At 41.4% G+C, this 19,606-nt stretch overlaps 1 protein-coding gene across 3 annotated transcripts in view; it reads left to right on the plus strand.

The window, feature by feature from the left end:
* The window catches only part of POC1B (POC1 centriolar protein B), a 97,658-nt gene that overhangs the window by 26,124 nt on the left and 51,928 nt on the right, over positions 1-19,606 (plus strand). For all 3 annotated transcript variants that reach the window (XM_043446553.1, XM_043446554.1, XM_043446555.1), the window contains exons 3-7: positions 971-1,142; positions 5,396-5,575; positions 15,770-15,877; positions 16,000-16,115; positions 17,246-17,379. In XM_043446553.1, coding sequence (XP_043302488.1) covers positions 971-1,142; positions 5,396-5,575; positions 15,770-15,877; positions 16,000-16,115; positions 17,246-17,379 — 710 coding nt within the window. The remainder of the gene's footprint in view (positions 1-970; positions 1,143-5,395; positions 5,576-15,769; positions 15,878-15,999; positions 16,116-17,245; positions 17,380-19,606) is intronic.

Raw genomic sequence — 19,606 nt, forward strand, 5'->3', positions numbered from 1 at the left:
TTGGTTTACTTCTTGATCAAGGGCATTTATTTCCACTATTGATTCCATTTGTTTTCCTTTTCTTAGAGCTTTAAGGTAATGTCTGAAACATATGATTCTTTTATTAATTGTAGGATGTCATAACAGAGCACAAAGTGGGTTTTAAGCTTACCTTATCTAGCTATAAAAGACATTACTGGTCAGTTAACAAAACTGGAAAACATTTGGTTGGTTAAAGTACTGTCACCGATAATTTTTGTGAAGTTGATTGCAGTGTTATTGGTATGTAGAATAGCTTTATTCTTAGAAATATGCACTTAAGTATTTAGGAGTACTTAGGTGCCATGGTGATGAATTTACTTACCCCAAAATGGCTTAAGAAAAAAATTGTGTGTGTGTGTGTGCATGCACATGCGTGCACATGCATGCTTGTGTACAGAAAAAGAGTGAGCACACAAGCAAATTATAAACCAAATGGGGCAAAATAGTAACAACAGGTGGATCTGGTAAAAAGTATATTAGTGTTCGTTATACTGTTAGTATAACTGTTCTGCAACTGTGAAATTATCTCCACATGAACAGTTGAAAAAAATCATCTTCTCCAGCCCTCTCGGGAGAAGCATGCAGTGCTTATGACACAGAGATTAAGTTACTCTCTCAGTCAGCCTGAGAGACACAGAACTCACCCCCAGTCCTGTGTCTCTGTTGTACTGAGCTGCCTTCTTTTAATAAGTAGTCATTGAGTTCTAACCAAATACAGGGGCCACTGATCCTGCTGTGTGGCTACATAGGACACAGCCATGCCTGCATATTAGTGACGTGGCTTTGGGTTTCTTTTTAAAATATTTTTGCCATTTCCTGGTCTGTCGTGCCACCTCCGGCCTCTCTGTTACCTGGATGTCTTGTTATTAGATACCCCGCCCATTGTAATGAGACATGCCTATGTTTGCATTTTCACACACAATGGTTTTGTTCTTCTGTTTCTTGATAGCTACCGGTTCTTGGGATACATTTCTCATGCTGTGGAGTTTCAGGCCACAAGCTAGAGCTTTCAGATACGTGGGTCACAAGGATGTTGTCACCAGCGTGCAGTTTTCTCCACTTGGAAACTTACTGGCATCAGCTTCACGAGACAGGACCATTAGACTCTGGATCCCTGATAAGTAAGAGAAGAACACCTTCTTTGCTATGGCTTTAGAAATGTAAAGGGTAACTGGGGCTGAGCTGTGTGCTATGCCCCTTGGATTGCCTAACCCCCCAGTTACCTGTACATCTTTTGTCTAAGTCACAGACGAGGTGTACTGCCTGGTAAAATTATTTCATACCATTTTTCCCTCATCTTGAACTCATAATTGTGTCTTCTACTTGAAAACTATTTCTAGCCACGGAAATATGCTTAATAATGTCTTAAGTGTTTTTGTGGGAGAGGCGGTTTGGGAGGGTGATGGTTATCAATCCCTTTATAAATCTCATGTAAGCTTTACATCATCTCTCCAGAGAGATACACATCGGACTGCCTAACCAAGATTTTACAGTTTATGGTGACTCAGATGATAAAGAATCTGCCTGCAACACAGGAGACCCGGGTTCAATCCCTGGGTCGGGAAGATCCCCTGGAGAAGGGAATGGCTACCCACTCCAGTATTCTTGCCTGGAGAATCCCATGGACCGAGGAGCCTAGTGGGCTACAGTCCACAGGGTTGTAAAGAGTCTGACATGACAGAGCAATGAACACTTTCAGTTTCAACCTACTACCTTTTCAAACCCTAGCTGAAAGTCCATCTATTTTAAGCAGTTATTGAGCTTTGATTATTTTAAAAGTTTTTAAACTCTTAAATTATATAGATTTCAAAGATATATGAAAGTAGAGTAGATAACATGACAGCTCCCCACCATAACCATCCACCACACTCAGTAATTCTTCAATGTTCTTATCAGTCTTGTTTCATCTGTCCACCCCCTTTTTTTCTGGAATATGTACATATCAGATCACTTCTCTTTAGATAATAAGAAATGTTTTCCATCACTCTGTAGGGGCGGGATTTGATCTGTGGTTCGTGCCTGAATGGGCTCAGGCACTCCCAAATAAATGAAGGTTCCTGAAGCATTTCCCTGCCAGTGGGCACTTTTTTCCCTGCCACGGCCCAAAGGAAACTCCAAACTGAGAAATCTGAACATTGTCTCAAGGCAGCAAACGCTACTGAGGAGAAGGGACATGTTGACATGTTCTGTCTGACACTACAGATAGCAGCCTAAGAGGGAACTGTAAGGAAGAGAGACTGGCTCAGGGTCTAAAAGGGAAAACATTTTTAAAAGCCTTGACTTTGACAATTTAGGACTAGTGGTTTGCTGTTTTTCAGCACAGCCTCCGCCTCCCATTGCTACTTTGGGGAAAGCCCAGTGAGTAAACCACTGGGTAGATGAGCTAAAAGCACATGGAATCATTAATTTTCACTGCCTGATCTAAGCACCACAATTAGGCTTGTGTAGATGTGTCTAGTTCCTCTTCCTAAATCATATCTCAGCAGGCCAGGGCAACAGCGGGTCATGGCGATGAGAAGGAAACTGATGAACCAGTTATCTGTTGCTGCATAACAGTCCCCAGACTTAGTAGCTTAAGACAGTCACCATCATCTCTCCCAGGTTGGGGGCGGTCTGGACGATTTTCCCACTGCCCCGTTAATGTGGACCGCCACGCAGCTTCATTGCGCTGGCAGCTGGGCTGGCAGGCCCAGTGCCTCCGTCAGAGGCCGGTGGCCTCGGTGTTGGCCAGAGGCTGGGCTCCTGTGTCCTCCACACGCCCTTTCTGCAGCAGCATAAAAGGGCCTCCTTACAGCGTGGCAGCTGTAGGATCATCAGAGCCGAAGCTGCTAGGCTGCTTTGCGGCTGGGCCTGGAGCCTGCACGGTGTGCCTCCTGCCACATCCCGTTGGTCACAGTCAGTCACAACAGTAGCCTGACTGAGACTCGAGATTTGAAGGAGGAGAAATTGGTGGATTCTGCCAAGGTGAGGAAGAGAGGTGTGTGTGCCCGGGGGAAAGAGGAACTGTGGGCCGCCAGGTGAGCAGACCGACCCTGAAGCTGGTGGTCGGAAGGCTGAGAAGGAATAGCAGGAGCGAGCTGGGAGGCAGGTCTGGCTGGCATTGGTCACGGTGGGCAGTCAAGAGAATTCAGGCAGAAAGGGCAGGTAACTGTGTGGGAGGTGGAAAGACTCTGTTAAGGCAGCTGAGGAGCTAGAAACCAGCTAAGCACCAGCACAACAAACACGAGGCACTCTTATCTCGGGTTCTCACAATACTTCCTGTTGGGACCAGATCTGGATCCGTCAGTTGGGCCTGCCTATTGCCAGGAGGAGGATTTATTACAAAGAAGGCAGACAGGATAGACTTCCTGAAGTGTGGAGGGCCCAGTAAAGATCAAGGCAGATTCTGATGGTGCTGACTTTCCTTGGCTTCCTGATCACATTAGATACCGTCTCCACTTTGTTTACTCTGGGCCGTATACTGAGAATCATGCTGTCCTCCTGACTTCTGCTCAGAACATTCCCTTGAAACCTCACTGGACTAGTCCCCGAATGCTCCCTCCTATGTTATTTTAATTATTCGTGGTGAAATACCACGTATCAGGTGATGGAGATCTATGACAGAGTCGCCTCTGCCTGCTACAGACCACTGGAAGGGAAAGCCAGGATGGATCTAAGAACCATTTAAGTATCGACTCTTCCCAGCAGAATTCAGCAAAGCATACTGAGCTCTTTTTACATGCCTGACGTTGTGCTCGATGCTGGTCTTTTAGAGATAAGTAAGTCATGATTCCTGTCCTCAGAAAAATTATTGCCTAATAGGAGAGAAGCAGGTCTATTTTATAACAAACATTACTGTATAATACGATAAGCAAAATAGACATGGCAGATAGGGAACAAGTAAGCCTATCTGGGTTGGTGAAAGGGGGCTGGTTAAGAGGAAGCAGTCAGGCTAAGAAAGCAGCTAGTGCAAAGCCAGAGGATTGTTTGAGGCAGTGTGGCTCTCTTAACTGTACAAAGGTCAGTGCAGTTGCAGGAGGTCTTGCCAAAGAGCTTGGGCATTGTACTTTTTCTTGGAGAGCAGCCTATGACACATTTACACTGGGATTTATATGCCTAGAATCACACATTTAGCAAGTCTATAAACACAGTATGTAGGTGACTGGAGGGGGATAAAAGATTAGAGTGGGGAGACCAGTTAAGAGGCTTTTGGAGTAATCTAGGTGAAGGATACAGAGGGTGTGTATATCCACCTTAATACGAGCACAGCTGCGATGCAAAGAAGAGAAGGGATTCAGAAGATTTTTAGGAGGTGATGGCGATCTCACTGTCACTAAATAGGTCTGTTGACCCCTCGGATACTGGGGAAGAGGAGGAGCTGGGTGTAACTTCTAGGCTTCTGCCAGTTCTGCTGCCTAATCTTCTTAACACACTTGTGGCAGTTTTTCCCATAAGGCATCACCTGTATAAATGTGACTTTCTGAATGGAAAAAATTGCTAAGTCTAAATGTGGTATAAAGTGAAAGTACCTTGGGAAAGTGGAAACGCTGACACAAAGTAGCATTTCTTGAATGTCACTGTTTATAACTCCAGTTCCATCTACTAGCCTGCCCCGAATCATTTCAGTACTTTTCCTGCTGCTGCTTCTTAAATGCCACACATTATTTTCATCGTTTTTTTTTTTCTTCCCTATTTTCTTTTCTGCACCCTAGCCAAGAAAAAGAAAGAAGGTATCTGAAATTTCAAGGTGTTGAGAATCGAAGTTTGTTATTACCATTTGTCTTTTGTTTTGCTTGTGAATGTAAGATTGGGCTCAGAGGTGAGCAAGATCTTAGGTACACCCCAGAGGTCTCAGTTCCCATTGCTGGTGGGTCAAAACAGGAGAGTCAAATCACCCAGGGACATTCTTTGTCAAGGCATATGATACAGAGGACATTTCCTGCTTCCCAACCTAGATTGCCAGCCCACACAACTTCCATGTGAAAGTTTGAAAACACTGCCTTAGACCTCTTTATTTAACGAATCTTAGCTTTGCTAGGTTGCAGTTTATTTAAATTGTATATTGCGGCCTCTAGAGGAACAACAGGAACTTAAAATACATGGTAGAGATTTGTTCAAAATATTATTTCCTAGCTTCCCGTTAAAACAAAATCAGCAAATGAATTTCCGGGTCATGACCACCAGGGTCTCTGTCTTGTTAAGTATCAGCTGTGACTTCAGTGAACAAAACCGGCTTAAACAGTTCTGATGCAGAGTGCAATACAAAACAGCCTTTCCACACTTTTTGTCAGTTTTTATGAGTTAAACTATGGTATATGTTTCAAAGTCTGTATACTGATGAGATCTTGATTATAATTAAATCACATGTTATAAATGTTAAACTATTTATTTCCAGGAGAGGGAAATCCTCTGAATTTAAAGCTCACACGGCTCCAGTTCGAAGCGTGGACTTTTCAGCCGATGGCCAGTTTCTTGCTACAGCTTCTGAAGACAAATCTATCAAAGTATGGAACATGTGTCGCCAGCGCTTCTTGTACTCCTTGTACCGACACACACACTGGGTTCGCTGTGCCAAGTAAGTGCAGGGTTTCACCGTAAGGTTTCCATATTTTTTTTCTTGCCACAGTCTGTATTTTACCCCCAAATCCCAGAAAAGGGGATTGAGGGCAAATTCACTCATTCATTTATTTATTTATTCATCAAATGTTTATTGTGTGCCAGAAATAATAATAAACAAAATGGTCAAAAACTGCCGCTCTCACGAAGCTTATATTCTAGGGAGGGGAGACAGAGAATAAGCAAATAGGAAACTCGATATGGTGGGTCAGATGGTGGTAAGTGCTGTGGAGAAAAACGGAGCTGCTGGTTTAAACGGGGTGTTCAGCGACTGCTCCCAGAGAGGGTGACCTTTGGGCAGAGAGCGAGGGGAGGGCAGGGAGTGAGGGTTGGAGATGTTTGGGAAAGGAATGTCCTGCACAGAAGAAACAAGAGTGAAAGCCCTCGGGCGGGAGCCGGGTGGCCATGTGAGGAAGAGCAGGAAGGCAGGGGTGGTGGAGAGTGTGGGAGCGTGGAGGAATAGCCCCGATGGACAGGTGGAGCAGATGAGCCATTGGAGCCTGTTCCTCTCTCTGACTTAGTTTAGTGGGATCTCCCTGACCACCATGTGGAGAGTAGACCATCGAAAGTCAGGACAGAGCTGGGAAGTATGGGCTGTTGCACTTGTTCTCATCTTGGTTTGGTCCACAGTAGTGGCTGTGGAGATTTTGAGACGTGGTTGGATTTTTAGATCATTTATTCAGTTGACCCTTGAACAACGTGGGTTTGAGCAGCAGGGGTGGTTGGTTAAATCCACAGATGCAGAACTGTGAATATGGAGGAACCTTGGATTCCTAGGGTAAACTAAATTCCACGTGGATTTTTCACTGTGCAGAGGGTTGGTGCCCCTAACTACCATGTTGTTCAAGGGTCTACTGTAGTTAAGTTACAAGCAAAAGTACTTGCTGTCTTATTGGATGGGATGAGAGAAAGAGGAACCAAGAATGACTCCATAACCTTTGGCAACATTCTACTGGGACGAGTGCTATCATAAGTGTTATTAGCATCTGCTAACAGCCAGGGAGCCCTCTATTTCTAAGACACGCTGCTACAGTACTTAAAATATGTATCTCCTTTCCTTATTGAAATTGGCCTGGGAGGGAAGCACTTTTGTTTTAAATTCCTTATTTAAAGTGTGATCCGAGTTCTTTTTTGTTATGGATCTGTTCTCCTGGCATGACTTTGCATTTAGAGGGCTGGCGTGAGACAGGCCAAGTCTTATTTGAGCTCGTACTGCTGGGGGACACCCTGTGCTCAAAACACTGATTTGAGAATGATGCTGATTCTTTAGAGGAGAGTGGAGCTGTGAGAGGAAGGCAGAAATTGCTGTCTAATTACATGGTGTGGTTTCGGGATAAAGCCATACCTGGAATTATTAGTAAGGGAAGGGGAAGAGGGGGGGAGGGAGACAGAGATACGAGCCTTAAAACATTTCCTTTCACTCTTTTTTTGAAAGGCACTTTCCATAGGAAGTGATCCTGAAGGAGAGTTTCGAAAAGCGGGAGTGGACCTTGCATACCGTCATGTGCACTCATAATGTCTGTTGTATCTCCAGCCCCAACACTGCCTTCATTTTCAGCATCATTATCCCTTGTGGAGACTTTTGCAGTAAACCTCCCTCATTTATTGAGGCTTTGTTCGTGTTCTCAAACTTAAGTTCTCTTTGTGCTTCAATCTGCATTGTTTCTATTGGCCTGTTTTCAAGTTCAGTGGCACTTTTTCCTTACCATGTCCGGTGTACTACAAGCTTATCCATTTCTCTGAGATTTTCCATTTGTGTGCTCATTATGCTCATCGTTTCCATTAAATTCTTGAACATATTTATAATAGTTCTAAAGTCCTTGTCTGTTAATTCCAATATTTATGTCATATCCGAGTCAAAATTTTTGCTTGTTTATATTTTTAAAATTTTTTGTTATATGCTCAAACATGGCTAAATGTTTGAGAGTATGAGTTACTCTATCATCTTCTAAAAAGTGTTGAGTTTTGTTTTGGTAAGCTGTTACACTTCTGTTGGCCTAGCTAGATTGTGTTGGATATAGACTTTTTAGGGTGGATCTAGAGTGGCTTTACTCTTGTTTTTTTTTCAATCCTTCTTGTCCTGAGCCTTATCAGGTTTGTATTTGATCAAAGACTCAAGACTTGGGTACATTTGGAGGTATTTCTGCTCTTCACAGGTCCTTTTATCAATCCTGCCCTCAAGATTCCAGCCCTTCAGCAGTTCTGAATTCTAATTGCTGTTTATCTGCCCAGTGAGACTGCAGCTGCTTCCATGGGCTCTGTGTCCTTAAGCCATGCCTGAGAAATGCTCCCAGGTAGAAATTTGGGACGCATCTGGTGCTTATCTCATTTGTTTTCTAGCTCTCAAGTTTCACAACCCTGTTCTGTCTCTCATCAGTGCCTAAAAACAATAGCTTCATATATTTTGCTGAGTTGTATGATTTTTTATAGTAGGGGAGTAAGTCATTGCTACCCTTATTCAGAATGGGAAGCTTTGCCAAAGGCATTTAGTGGAAACTTACAAGTTGATTTAAAAATTCATATGTATGAATTAAATGTCCAAGAATAACCACAAAAAGAATGACCAGAAAAAGTTGAAAGAAGCTTGTGTAACCGACTCCTAGAACACAGTATAAACCTGTAGAAATTAAAATAAGACAGTCATGGTACCAGATTAGAAAAATGGGTCATAGAAAGTTCAGGTGCAGATCCGCATATGTTTTCTGATAAAGATGGTAATTCCAATCAGTGGTGAAGTAGATGAATAGTTGTTAAAATATTAAGATGATATTAAGTAGTTATTTAATATATTAAAATGTATGTATGTAGTTCAGATAATTAGGTTTGGAAAAATTTAAAGTTAGATCTGTATTGCACACCACACATTTACAAAAATTACAGATGAATTAGGTTAACATTAGAAATAGTCTAAGTGATACTGCTTTTCCTTCCAATGCATTGACAATGTATTTAAATGAATGTAGAGGGTCAACAGAGCAATTATTTCTCCTCTAACTATTTGAATTTTAAGTGTGCCGTGGACTTAAGTAATTAAAGTTCAGTGTCTTGTTTCTGGGCCCAGTTCTGACTGTGAGTTTGTCCCTGGAGCCCAGACTCACTCCATGCGGCATAGACGCAGTGCCCATTAGTGTAAGGACAGCTGCTGTGTTTTCTAGGCTAACTGTTGTTTCAATCATACATCTTGATTCACAGAAATTTTTTTTTAAGATATATGTTATCTATTGGGAGATATATTCATGCTTTAAAATTAGAAATTAGTATAGTCTTTTTAGAAATCCATTTGAAAATATATCAGGAGTCCTTGTTACAGTGAGTTCACAACTGGAAATCTATCCTAAATAGATTTATTCAAATTTCTTATTCAAAGAAAAAATCTGTATTTAAAGATACTGTTTTCAGTATAATTTATAATGATGAGAACTTGGAAATAATCAAGTTCTCCAAGTAGAGAAAGCTGGTTAAATAAACTTAAATGATTATATAGCTATTGAAAGAAGATATATAAGTAGTGACTTGAAAATATGTTTGTGTTTGGGGTAGGAGGGGCAATATTCAGAACTCGTGATTATAATATAAAAGATCTATACGTGAACAAAAGATAAAGTTCCTGCATAGACACAATATTATATGATTTTGTTTGAGTGATGGTGCTATGGGGCTGTTTCTACTTACTATATTTCCCAGCTTTTTTAAACTTGCAATTTGTCTTTAATGAGTAGTGAAGAAAACATGTATTGTTTGAAATATCTACATATGCAAGTGAGAAATACTTATTTTTAGTGGCAGAAGAATTTTTCTAAAAGTTCAGTATTTAAAAATAATGTGTGCTGTGGGGTAACTTGTGTTTTTTTATGGTATCCTTGTCAAGTAGAGGCCAATGAAACAACTTTTCCAGCATTGTTTCTCTAGCATTAATTTTCATGGGGAAAATCTGACCTTAATTTTCAGTTTTTGGTTGTGTTACAAGTGATCTTTGATCCTCTGAATTGCAAAGACTTTTCTGTATTTGGGTAAACTATATATAGTATAAAATTTACCACTTAACCAATTTTCAAGTGTATAGTTCAGAGGCATTAAGTACGTTCATGTTGTGCAAATAGTTACAAAAGTTTTACACATCAGCTTTCACTGACTGTGTGTATGCATGCTTAGTTGCTCAGTCATGTCATTGACCATAATATGAAGTTAGTCCCAATCCCATTGCAAAGTTTTTTAATGCTCTACCTGTTTACTGAAAGGCATGCTCAGTACTAGGGGCTTCCCTTGTGGCTCAGCTGGTAAAGAATCCACCTGCAATGTGGGAGACCTGGGTTTGATCCCTGGGTTGGGAAGATCCCCTGCAGAAGGGAAAGGCTACCCACTCCAGTACTCTGACCTGGAGAATTCCATGGACTGTGTAGTCCATGGGGTTGCAAAGAGTTGGACATGACTGAGCAACTTTCACTTTCATACTCAGTACTGTGTACTGTGTCTGGGGATACAGCAGTGAATAGGACAAATGTAGTCTCTCTCCTCCCAAGGTTTACATTCTGTTAGGGAAGCAAATGGAATAACTGGCTGTGTGGGGAGCAAACCTACTGGGGGAGGATCCTGAGCAGAGACTTGAAGGATTTAAATTGATTTAAATCCTCTTAGGTATTTAAAGGGCTTCCTTGGTGGCTCAGATGATAAAGAATCTGCCTGCAATGTGGGAGACCTGGGTTCGATCCCTGGGTTGGGAAGATCCCCTGGAGAAGGGAACGGCTACCCACTCCAGTGTTCTGGCCTGGAGAATCCCATGGACTGTATAGTCCATGGGGTCACAAAGGGTCAGTATTTGAAACAAGATAAAGGGAGGGAGCAGTGTTTGAAGCAAAGCGAACGGCGTATGAGGGACCACCTGGGGCAGGAACAGGGAGACGAGGGGTGCAGCGCCAGGAGTGTAAGGTGATGATGAAGAGACAGGAGGGCAGATCCTCGAGGCAGTTTTTCCCGTGAAAAATGTGAAACCACCAAAGGTTAATAAAAAAAAAAAAAGATTTATAGATGGTTCTTGATTGTGGATAGTGGAACGTCAGCAGGGCCTGTTAGGATCTGAAGAGGCAGGGTCTGGTGATGGACTGGAATGTGACGGTGAGTGGAGGACACAGGAATCACGCTTGACTCCTAGGTTTCTGGCTCGAGAAATCATTTATTGAGAAAAGGAACACTGGAGTTTGGGGAGGAAGATGAGTTCAGACTGGGACAAGTACGGAGTCAGAGAGCCTGCAGGGTATCCAAGAGGAAGCGCTTACTAGGCAGTTCTCCTTATGGGTGGGAATCCCAGGAGAGAAGTCCGGGCGTGCAGATGGTAAATGATCCAACAATAATTAGCACACTTCACAGTATACCTAAATCTTTTTACATCTCTTTCCTCTGCTTTTTGTCTCTCAGCAGTTATAGGAATGAATTCTATCACTGCGACCAACAGATGGTTTCTCTTCTAATGCTGACCAACACTTAAAAAACATAAATGTTTTGCTTATTGCCTGAACTCCACCTTCAGTATGTAAACCCAAATCCCATCAAAGCAAACTTTGAGGCTGCCAATTTTTTTTTTTTTTTTAATGAGCCTATGAAAGTTTTGCAAGAGTCGGACCCGACTTAGCAAGTAAACCACCACATGAAAGTTTCAGGCTTGAATGCAGTTTAGACTCTCTCATTATCCAGGCAGAAAACAGTGGCTCGGGTGGTTAGGAGCTTCATGAGGTTACATAGCTGGGCAGCTGCAGAAATGGCCTAAAATTCAGGACTCTGTACTGACCGAGCAGTCTTCTTTTCACTGCTTTCCCCTCCTATTGAGTAGCTGCTGGCTTCAGAGTACCACTTACTAATGATTTGTTTCTTAAGGGACATGGAACAATGCCTACTTTGGTCTCAGAACCCTGAGGGCCAGAAATGTAAGTTTGGTTTTTGAGAATATATTTCTTTCTATGTTTTCTTCATTCTCTCCTTCTCTTCCCCTATTTCCTTTCTATCCTCCCTTATTTTAAATTCTTTTTTTTTTTAAACCCCCAGGCAGTTGGAGCCTTGGGTGTGGCTGATAACTAATTCCTAAATGTCGCCTATCTAACTTTCAAATTAAACCATTTCCTTCTCCTGCGTGGAGGGCTGATAGTTGAGTCACAAGCTCTCACCTCAGAAGGCTTAGCCCTTCCTCCTTGCAGCTAAGTGTCTGGCAGGGGTGGAGATGTGTGCCCTTGTGTTTTTTCCCCTCAGCTTTATGAAGATATAATGACATATAACCTTGTATAAGGGTAAGGTGTACAGTGTGGTAATTTGGTACATGTACGTATATAGTGGTTTTTTATAGAATGTTTAGTCTAATGATAAGAATTATCCAAATGAGAATTTTGATTTCTTATTAATGCACTTTAAAACTCAGGGTTCACGGATCTGTTTGAGTCACTAATGAAGAAATAACTCAATCACTGTGCTTATGGACTACAGTTTTACATATAGTTTTAGGAACCCCATAGATTCAAAGTTAAAGAACTCCTATTATATACCTTGGGCTACTCTCAAGGACATATGAACCAGTTTTTCTAGAAAAACGCTTGAGAATTTCCTCCTTTTCTCCAAAGTACATTGTAAGGGATTGAATAAGAAGTGGTTAACTTCTCAAATGCCTTACAGACAGTTCACATCTGCTGATCCATTAGTCACCATTGACTAATATCCATCTTGGTGACACGCTTGCTGGAAGTTTTATTTTTTTTCTTTTTTTTCCCCATTTACTTTTATTAGTTGGAGGCTAATTACTTTACAATATTGTAGTGGTTTTTGTCATACATTGATATGAATCAGCCATGGATTTACATGTGTTCCTCATCCCAATCCGCCCCCGCCCCGCCGGAAGTTTTAAAAGGTGGTTGGGTGGTACTGAATTAGAGAGTTAGAAATTTGTTAATGTCTTGGTAGAAATTTTATATCCTCTTAATATTCTTAAAATTAATAACCCTGTTAGGTATTGTTTGAGCCCTCAAAAAAAAAAGGACTGTCATTTTGTGGTCAAAGTCAGGGCAAAGAGTAGCCTCTTTTATTGGTGCTAAACTCTCTCTGATATATCTAGTTAAAAATAAAAGGGAGGAGAAGGCCAAATTGCCATTGTCACTTTCAACCCTTCCAAAGACAAAAAAGCTTCCCAGGTGGCACTAGTGGTAAAGAATCCGCCTGCCAATGCAGATGATGCAAGAGATGTGGGTTCGATCCTTAGGTTGGGAAGATGCCCTGGAGGAGGAAATGGCACCCCATTCCCCCCATTCCAGTATTCTTGCCTGGAAAATTCCATGGGCAGAGGAGCCTGGTGGGCTGTAGTCCATGGGGCTGCAAAGAATTGGACGTGGCTGAGGGACAGCATGCACACAAGAGACAAAAAGAACCTGCAGACAGTCCATGCAGGGCTTGGAATACAGTGCCCAGAGCAGGCTCCTGAGCCCCGCCTCCCCGAGCTGGAGATAGAAACATCCTCTCTGCACCGGCTCCTTTCATCCCAGCCAGCTCCTCCACTCCCCACTTATCTGAAGTTCACATTCTCTTCATTTCATTTCTCCATCTCTGGGGAAATTTCTCCCAGGCTATAATTCCAGCTGCTTGGGATGAATTTCTGGCTAGTCAAGGTAAAATTCTTTTCCTAATTCACAAGTTTCTTCTGGGGAGCTTCTAGTGACTAACGGGTACCTTTTTGTTAAAAACTTTTTTCTTACCGTTATCTAGAATTATATGATTTGTGTGCCTTCCCTCCCACCTAGAATGAGAGCCTGCTGAAAGCAGGGGTCTCATCGGTCTCACTGACCGCGATATTCCTGTAACCAGGTCAGTGCCCAATGCCTGCTTCCTGCAGGTGCTCAGTAGATATTTGAATGAATCAATGAATGAATATCTTTCCCACAAACTCCTCAAGGGCACTGATGGGGCACGGCGGCAGACACACACAGAATTTTATTAAAAGTGGTCAGCCTGTCAAGCAGAACCCAGGCACTTAGCCTCCTAAGAGCATGGCCTTGTGGTTTGCTTCCACTTTAGAACTTTCTGTGGTCACAGAGAAGCCACACAGAACTTCCTGTGCGCTCCTCTGGCCAGTAAGAGAAACGTTCCTTTCTGTCGGAGTCTTCAGCAGAGCGGCCGAGCGGTTTGGCCCTGGAGCCAGACTTCCTAGGTCACATCTTCCTGGCTGTGTGACTGGCAACTTCCTGTGCCTTTACACGCCCTGGTTGATTCATCTGTAAAGTGAGGCCAGCAGTAGCCCTTGTTTGGTAGGGTTATTTTGAGAATTAAATGAGTTGTCATAAGTAGTGCTAAGAACCATTCTAGCACATAGATGCTCAGTTAATGTTGGCAGGATAAATGAGGATGGTGGTAGTTGTGGCGGGGGCAGTGGTTGTATTTGGCCAATAATGTCAGAGCGTGAGTTTGTACTTTGTACTCGGCTTTCACCTAATCCTTCTGTTTTATTACATTTTTCATCATTGCTTTCTTAAAATGTAAGAACTGAGTCATCTCTTAGAAATAAAATTTTAAATGTTCACATTAAGTAATTTTTTAAAAAGATAGCATTTTAAGAAACACACTTTGATTTCTTGTATTAATTATTTATAATTTTATGCAGAGGTTATTGTCATGGGGATACTGAATAGGTTTTTCTGCTCCAGAATCTATACAAAATAAGTTTCATCTCTTTGGAGTGTTTCTATAATACTGTCATTCATATCTGAATCTTCCTCACATATTTTCTAAAGGAAAAGATTAATATGTTATTATAAAATCAAGCTGAACTGCCCAGTGTGGGAGATATTTCCTTTCAAGTTTATTTCTTTGAATTTTTAAAGACTATTTCACATAGAATTTAATTATGCATCTCTGTCCTTTTTAAAATATGGTGAATTCATAAACTCTAGATTGAAAGTTTCTGTTAGGAAGAATTATTTTTAGGCCAGCCTTAAGAACAGGAGTTGGGAGGAGGGGATGGTGAGAGAACAAAAAGAAAAGCTTTCAATTATAATCCACACCCTTACTTAGTTGAAGACTTTCATAGTAATCTGGGCCGAGAGGGAAACTACAAATAAAATTGAAACATAATTGGTCTGTGACCTAAATTTGTCTTTTTTGGGTTTTGTTATTGCTAAAGTATTAATGGCAGAATTAGTATTCATAGTTTCCTGATAGTTTTCACTTCCTTTTTGATCTTCTGCCCTTCTGTCTCCATTTTTAAAAGGCACTTAAGGCAGAAAAGCAACCTTGGAAAGGATCTTAAAGGGAGAGAGAGTATAAAAGCAGTAGACAAGATGTTTGAGAATTTTCTCGTTTTGTTTTTTAATGGGGTGTGTGGATAGTAGGTGTGTCCATGAAGGAGCTTCAGTTTTGTATCAATGAGTTGTCCTATTTTCAGTTCATTGAAGCTCTCTGGCCTCCCCTCATCCAGGAAGTTACAGATTTGGGGAATCTGTTCTCCTGTTGATGATATAGTCACTCAGTCGTGTCCGACATTTTGTGACCACATGGACACATTTTGTAGCCTACCAGGCTCCTCTATACATGGAATTCTCCAGGCAAGAATACTAGAGTTGGTTGTTATTTCCTTCTCCAGGGGGTCTTCCCGACCCGGGGATCGAACCCAGGTCTCTCACATTGCAGGCAGATTCTTTACCGACTGAGCCACCAGTGAAGCCCCTATTGATGATAGCATTCAATTTTAATTCTTAAGATACCAGTCCTTTTCTTACAAAGAGCTTCACTGCAGGGTTGGTAAGATGAGTAATAGAGACTCTCTTGGGTCATATGGATAACACCGGAAAATCACAGAAATAGAGAATACTTAAAAAAAAAAAAGCATAAGATATTTGACTTGGAAGCAGTGCAGACCTAGAACAGGTACCATAAAAGTAAATCATTTAAATAAAAGAATAAAAGGTTGAGAAACTTGGTTAGTCTATATAGTATATTGTGATCTTTTTTAATGGTTTATTAATGTCATTCATTGTGTTATTTTCAGTTGGAAAGATGTTGGTAGCAGAACGTGATTCTGCTGCATGCTGTGGTATCATTTAATACATATAGCCTGACTTGTGTGTCATGGTAGAGTTGATTGTGATTCTCAGGAGCCTTCCACAAGAATGATCTTTCTTATGCTCTCCAGGTTTTCACCTGATGGCAGGCTAATTGTATCATGCAGTGAGGATAAAACTATTAAAATCTGGGATACCACAAATAAGCAGTGTGTCAACAACTTCTCAGATTTCGTAGGGTAAGTCCATTTCTCTTTTTGAATTTTTATGGGTTGGTATGCTAAGGAGACATTTAATTGTTTACAATTCAAATAAAGAAAGAGAAATTGAAATATTAGACCATCTTATTCCTCCCTCCCAGGTTTGCAAATTTTGTGGCTTTTAACCCTAATGGTACATGCATAGCTTCAGCAGGTTCTGACCATACTGTGAAAATCTGGGATATAAGAGTGAACAAGCTACTCCAACATTATCAAGGTAAGGATTCCCATAACAGAATTGAATTGTACAGTGAGCTTCTCTTACACTGGCAGAGACTATTATCAGTGTGGCTTGGCCCTATTACTGAGTGTGATGCACTGACCAGAGAAAAGTTAGCCACCATCAGCAGCGTGGTCCAAGGAGCTGGGGTAGGTGCCAGCCTGCAGAGGGAGGTGGATGAACCTTAAAAATGATGCCAGAGCTGTTAAAAAAAAAAAAAAGGAAAAAGAAAAGAAAAAAAGTTACTATAAGATTTTCAGACTTTGGTTATCTGCTTTGTACAAGAATCCAGGATTAAAATTGACTCAGAATGAGATACCTGAGCATAAATAGGTGTTATAACTGGCAGAAAACAACATCCTACTGTGCCTGTCTATTAAAGTTAAAAGAGAAATGAATTGATTTCTTAATGTGTATTAGATTTATATTAAATCCAAATTTCCGTTCCTTAATAAACATAATGTAGCAGACACTGTGCTAAATTCTCACATCAGCCCTCAGAGGTATTACTGTTACCTCCACTTTAAAGACAAGGAAATTGAGGCTGAAAGAGCCTATGTAACTTGCTAAAATATCGCTCGGACTGACATGGGTCTTTCTGTTTACAAAGTACGCTTCTACAAAGTACAGTGATTAACAAACTTTGATCACTGTGTTATACTGCCTCCTGTTGGAAGGATGGTGTCCAGAAATGAATTCTCAAACTGGCACGGCTGCCCTTCTCCAAAGATATCTCCATACTCTTCGCCTTGTCCCAAGCAACTAACTGGTTATTAAATTTAGTTTAAGGCTAGGATGTATACGTTACGTGAACTGGTGGTAGACAATGGTTGTTTATATTGGCACTATATCCAAAGATTTTATAGTTAGGTAGTTAATAAGACCATCTTTCCTTGACAGATTCTCATTTGTAAAGTTTTTCTGTCTCATGAACTGGAAGCTTAAGCTGTTTGATGCCACACTACTTATTTGTCTTAGTGAGCTATGTAGAGTTTTGGTGCTATGGAGACAGACATTACCTCTAATTGATTCTTGCTTTCAACCTCATATTGCTAGTAGGGTAAAGGGGCATCTTTAGAATTAAGAATTATTCTCTGAACTTTTTGCTTTTATTTTCCACAAATCAGTTCACAGCGGAGGAGTTAATTGTCTGTCGTTCCATCCTTCGGGTAACTATCTCATCACTGCTTCTTCAGATGGTACGCTGAAGATCCTGGACCTCTTAGAAGGAAGGCTTATATACACACTTCAAGGACATACGGTGTGAACACTAAGATATTTGCTTTAGCTCTGATCCACCTTATTATATGGCTGTATTACTTTCCCAAGTGTGCTACACATGGCTGCTATTACAATTTTATTTTTGGTTTTTTTGCTTGCAAGGATGTGTTTTCATCCTCTGGAAGCAGCTCTTCGAAATATTATTTATTGTAGTTCTTGTCAAAATCAATGTGTATCTTTCAATGGCCGGTAACGTAACCCTCCACGGCTGTCTTCCTCGGTATGTAGTATGGGTCTGACTGGTTAAATGGTGACAGATACATGTTTTTCTGACTTCTGCTCTTTCCCTTCACGTGCCAGCTCTGACCCTCTCAGCCTCCCCACCCTTTCACTCTTGTCTTCCACTAAACTGATGGGTGAGTTTAGAAGGAGAAACTTGACAAGTCGAGCCTAATGCCCTCAGCTCTTAGGAGCCTGTGCTCATGGCTCTCCTCTGGCATTTCTTGTGGGGAGGCCAGCCCTTGTCCAGTCTTGCCTGTGACGGGGTACTCAAGTGTGACTCATTCTGGGTTTCAGTTCTAGAAAGCCTGTTTGCCCACAGATGAAGCCATGTTCTCTCTTTACAAGCCCTCATCAGTAAGAAAGATAGTATTTCTTTGTCTTATTTTTTAATTAGTTTAGGAATTCAGTGGGGAAATGGGGTGCTGTTTATGGAGCCTGTTCACTCAGACACACATGCACATACTGATATATAATATTGCAAAGGAAAACTTTTTTAAGTGTAAAAACTATTCTTCCTTTCTGGGTAAATGTTCAAACTTCTCTAAATTTTTTAGAATACATCCCCCTCTTCTTTTAAAAATAAGATGTACTAGGTACTTCCTTTTAACCAAGTATAAGCGATTTATATCCAGAAATAGACTGGGCTTTGTGGTCTAGGGGAGAAGTTTTCTTTTTCTGTCTTCATGTATCCTGCTGGGCTTCCTGCTTGCTTTATCATTTGTTTCACAGCTGTGTTAGAGGGAAGCAGAAATAGACAGTTAACCAGCTCAGATATATGTGTACCCATGGATTTGGGCTGGATTAACAACCAATAAAAGTGGCCATGGATTAAAATATCCTTGGAAGAAGGACTGAGTACTGGGAAAAAAGGTAAATAAAATAATTTAGGAGAAAAGCACTATACACGAAGATGGAAATTTTCACAGTCTGGACGTGAAGGTATTTATGAGGTGTTAACCTGAGACTGTGGGCTGGTCTACGTGAAAGATATAAGAGGCTTTTCCCCATAAGTTTTCATGTATAGATTCTGTTCAGTTCAGTTGCTCAGTTGTGTTTGGCTCTTTGCAACCCCATGGACCGCAACACCCCAGGCTTCCTTGTCCATCACCAACTCCTGGAGCTTACTCAGACTCATGTCCATTGAGTCAGTGATGCCATCCAACCATCTCATCCTCTGTCATCCCCTTCTCCTCCTGCCCTCAATCTTTCCCAGCATCAGGGTCTTTTCCAATGAGTCACATCTTCGCATCAGGTGGCCAAAATATTGGAGTTTCAGCTTCAGCATCAGTCCTTCCAATGAACACCCAGGACTGATTTCCTTTAGGATGGACTGGTTGGATCTCCTTGCAGTCCAAGGGACCCTCAAGAGTCTTCTCCAACACCACAGTTCAAAAGCATCAGTTCTTCGGTGCTCAGCTTTCTTTATAGTCCAACTCTTACATCCATACATGACTACTGGAAAAACCATAGCTTTGACTAGACGGACCTATGTTGGCAAAGTAATGTCTCTGCTTTTTAATAAACTGTCTAGGTTGGACATAGCTTTTCTTCCAAAGAGCAAGCATCTTTTAATTTCATGGCTGCAGTCAACATCTGCAATGATTTTGGAGCCCCCCCAAAATAAAGTTTCTCACTGTTTCCATTGTATGGAATGGAACTTATTACTGACTTATTAAAAAAACAAACAGTATACTAGCATTTCTGAGATGAGAAATGAATCCTCTTGACTAAAAGCTGACCCAGAGGTCATTCTATGACTGTGCCAAGAGCCGTCCAGCGCCGCAGCCATTGCTTACCACGCTCACTTTCCTGTTACCTCCCACCCTGATAACTGCAGTAACTTCCTAAGTGGCTTCCAACTGTTCGTTCAAACTCCAGCTCATCATTCTCACAGTCATGGTATCAGTTGTCATCAGTCACAGCTCTTCTCCTATCTGTGTCCTGCTCTCAGAACTTTAAGTGGCTCACTGTTGCCCACGTGAAGA

The sequence above is a fragment of the Cervus canadensis genome, chromosome 25 (genome assembly GCF_019320065.1).
Source record: "Cervus canadensis isolate Bull #8, Minnesota chromosome 25, ASM1932006v1, whole genome shotgun sequence".
NCBI classification, from domain to species: Eukaryota; Metazoa; Chordata; class Mammalia; order Artiodactyla; family Cervidae; genus Cervus; species Cervus canadensis.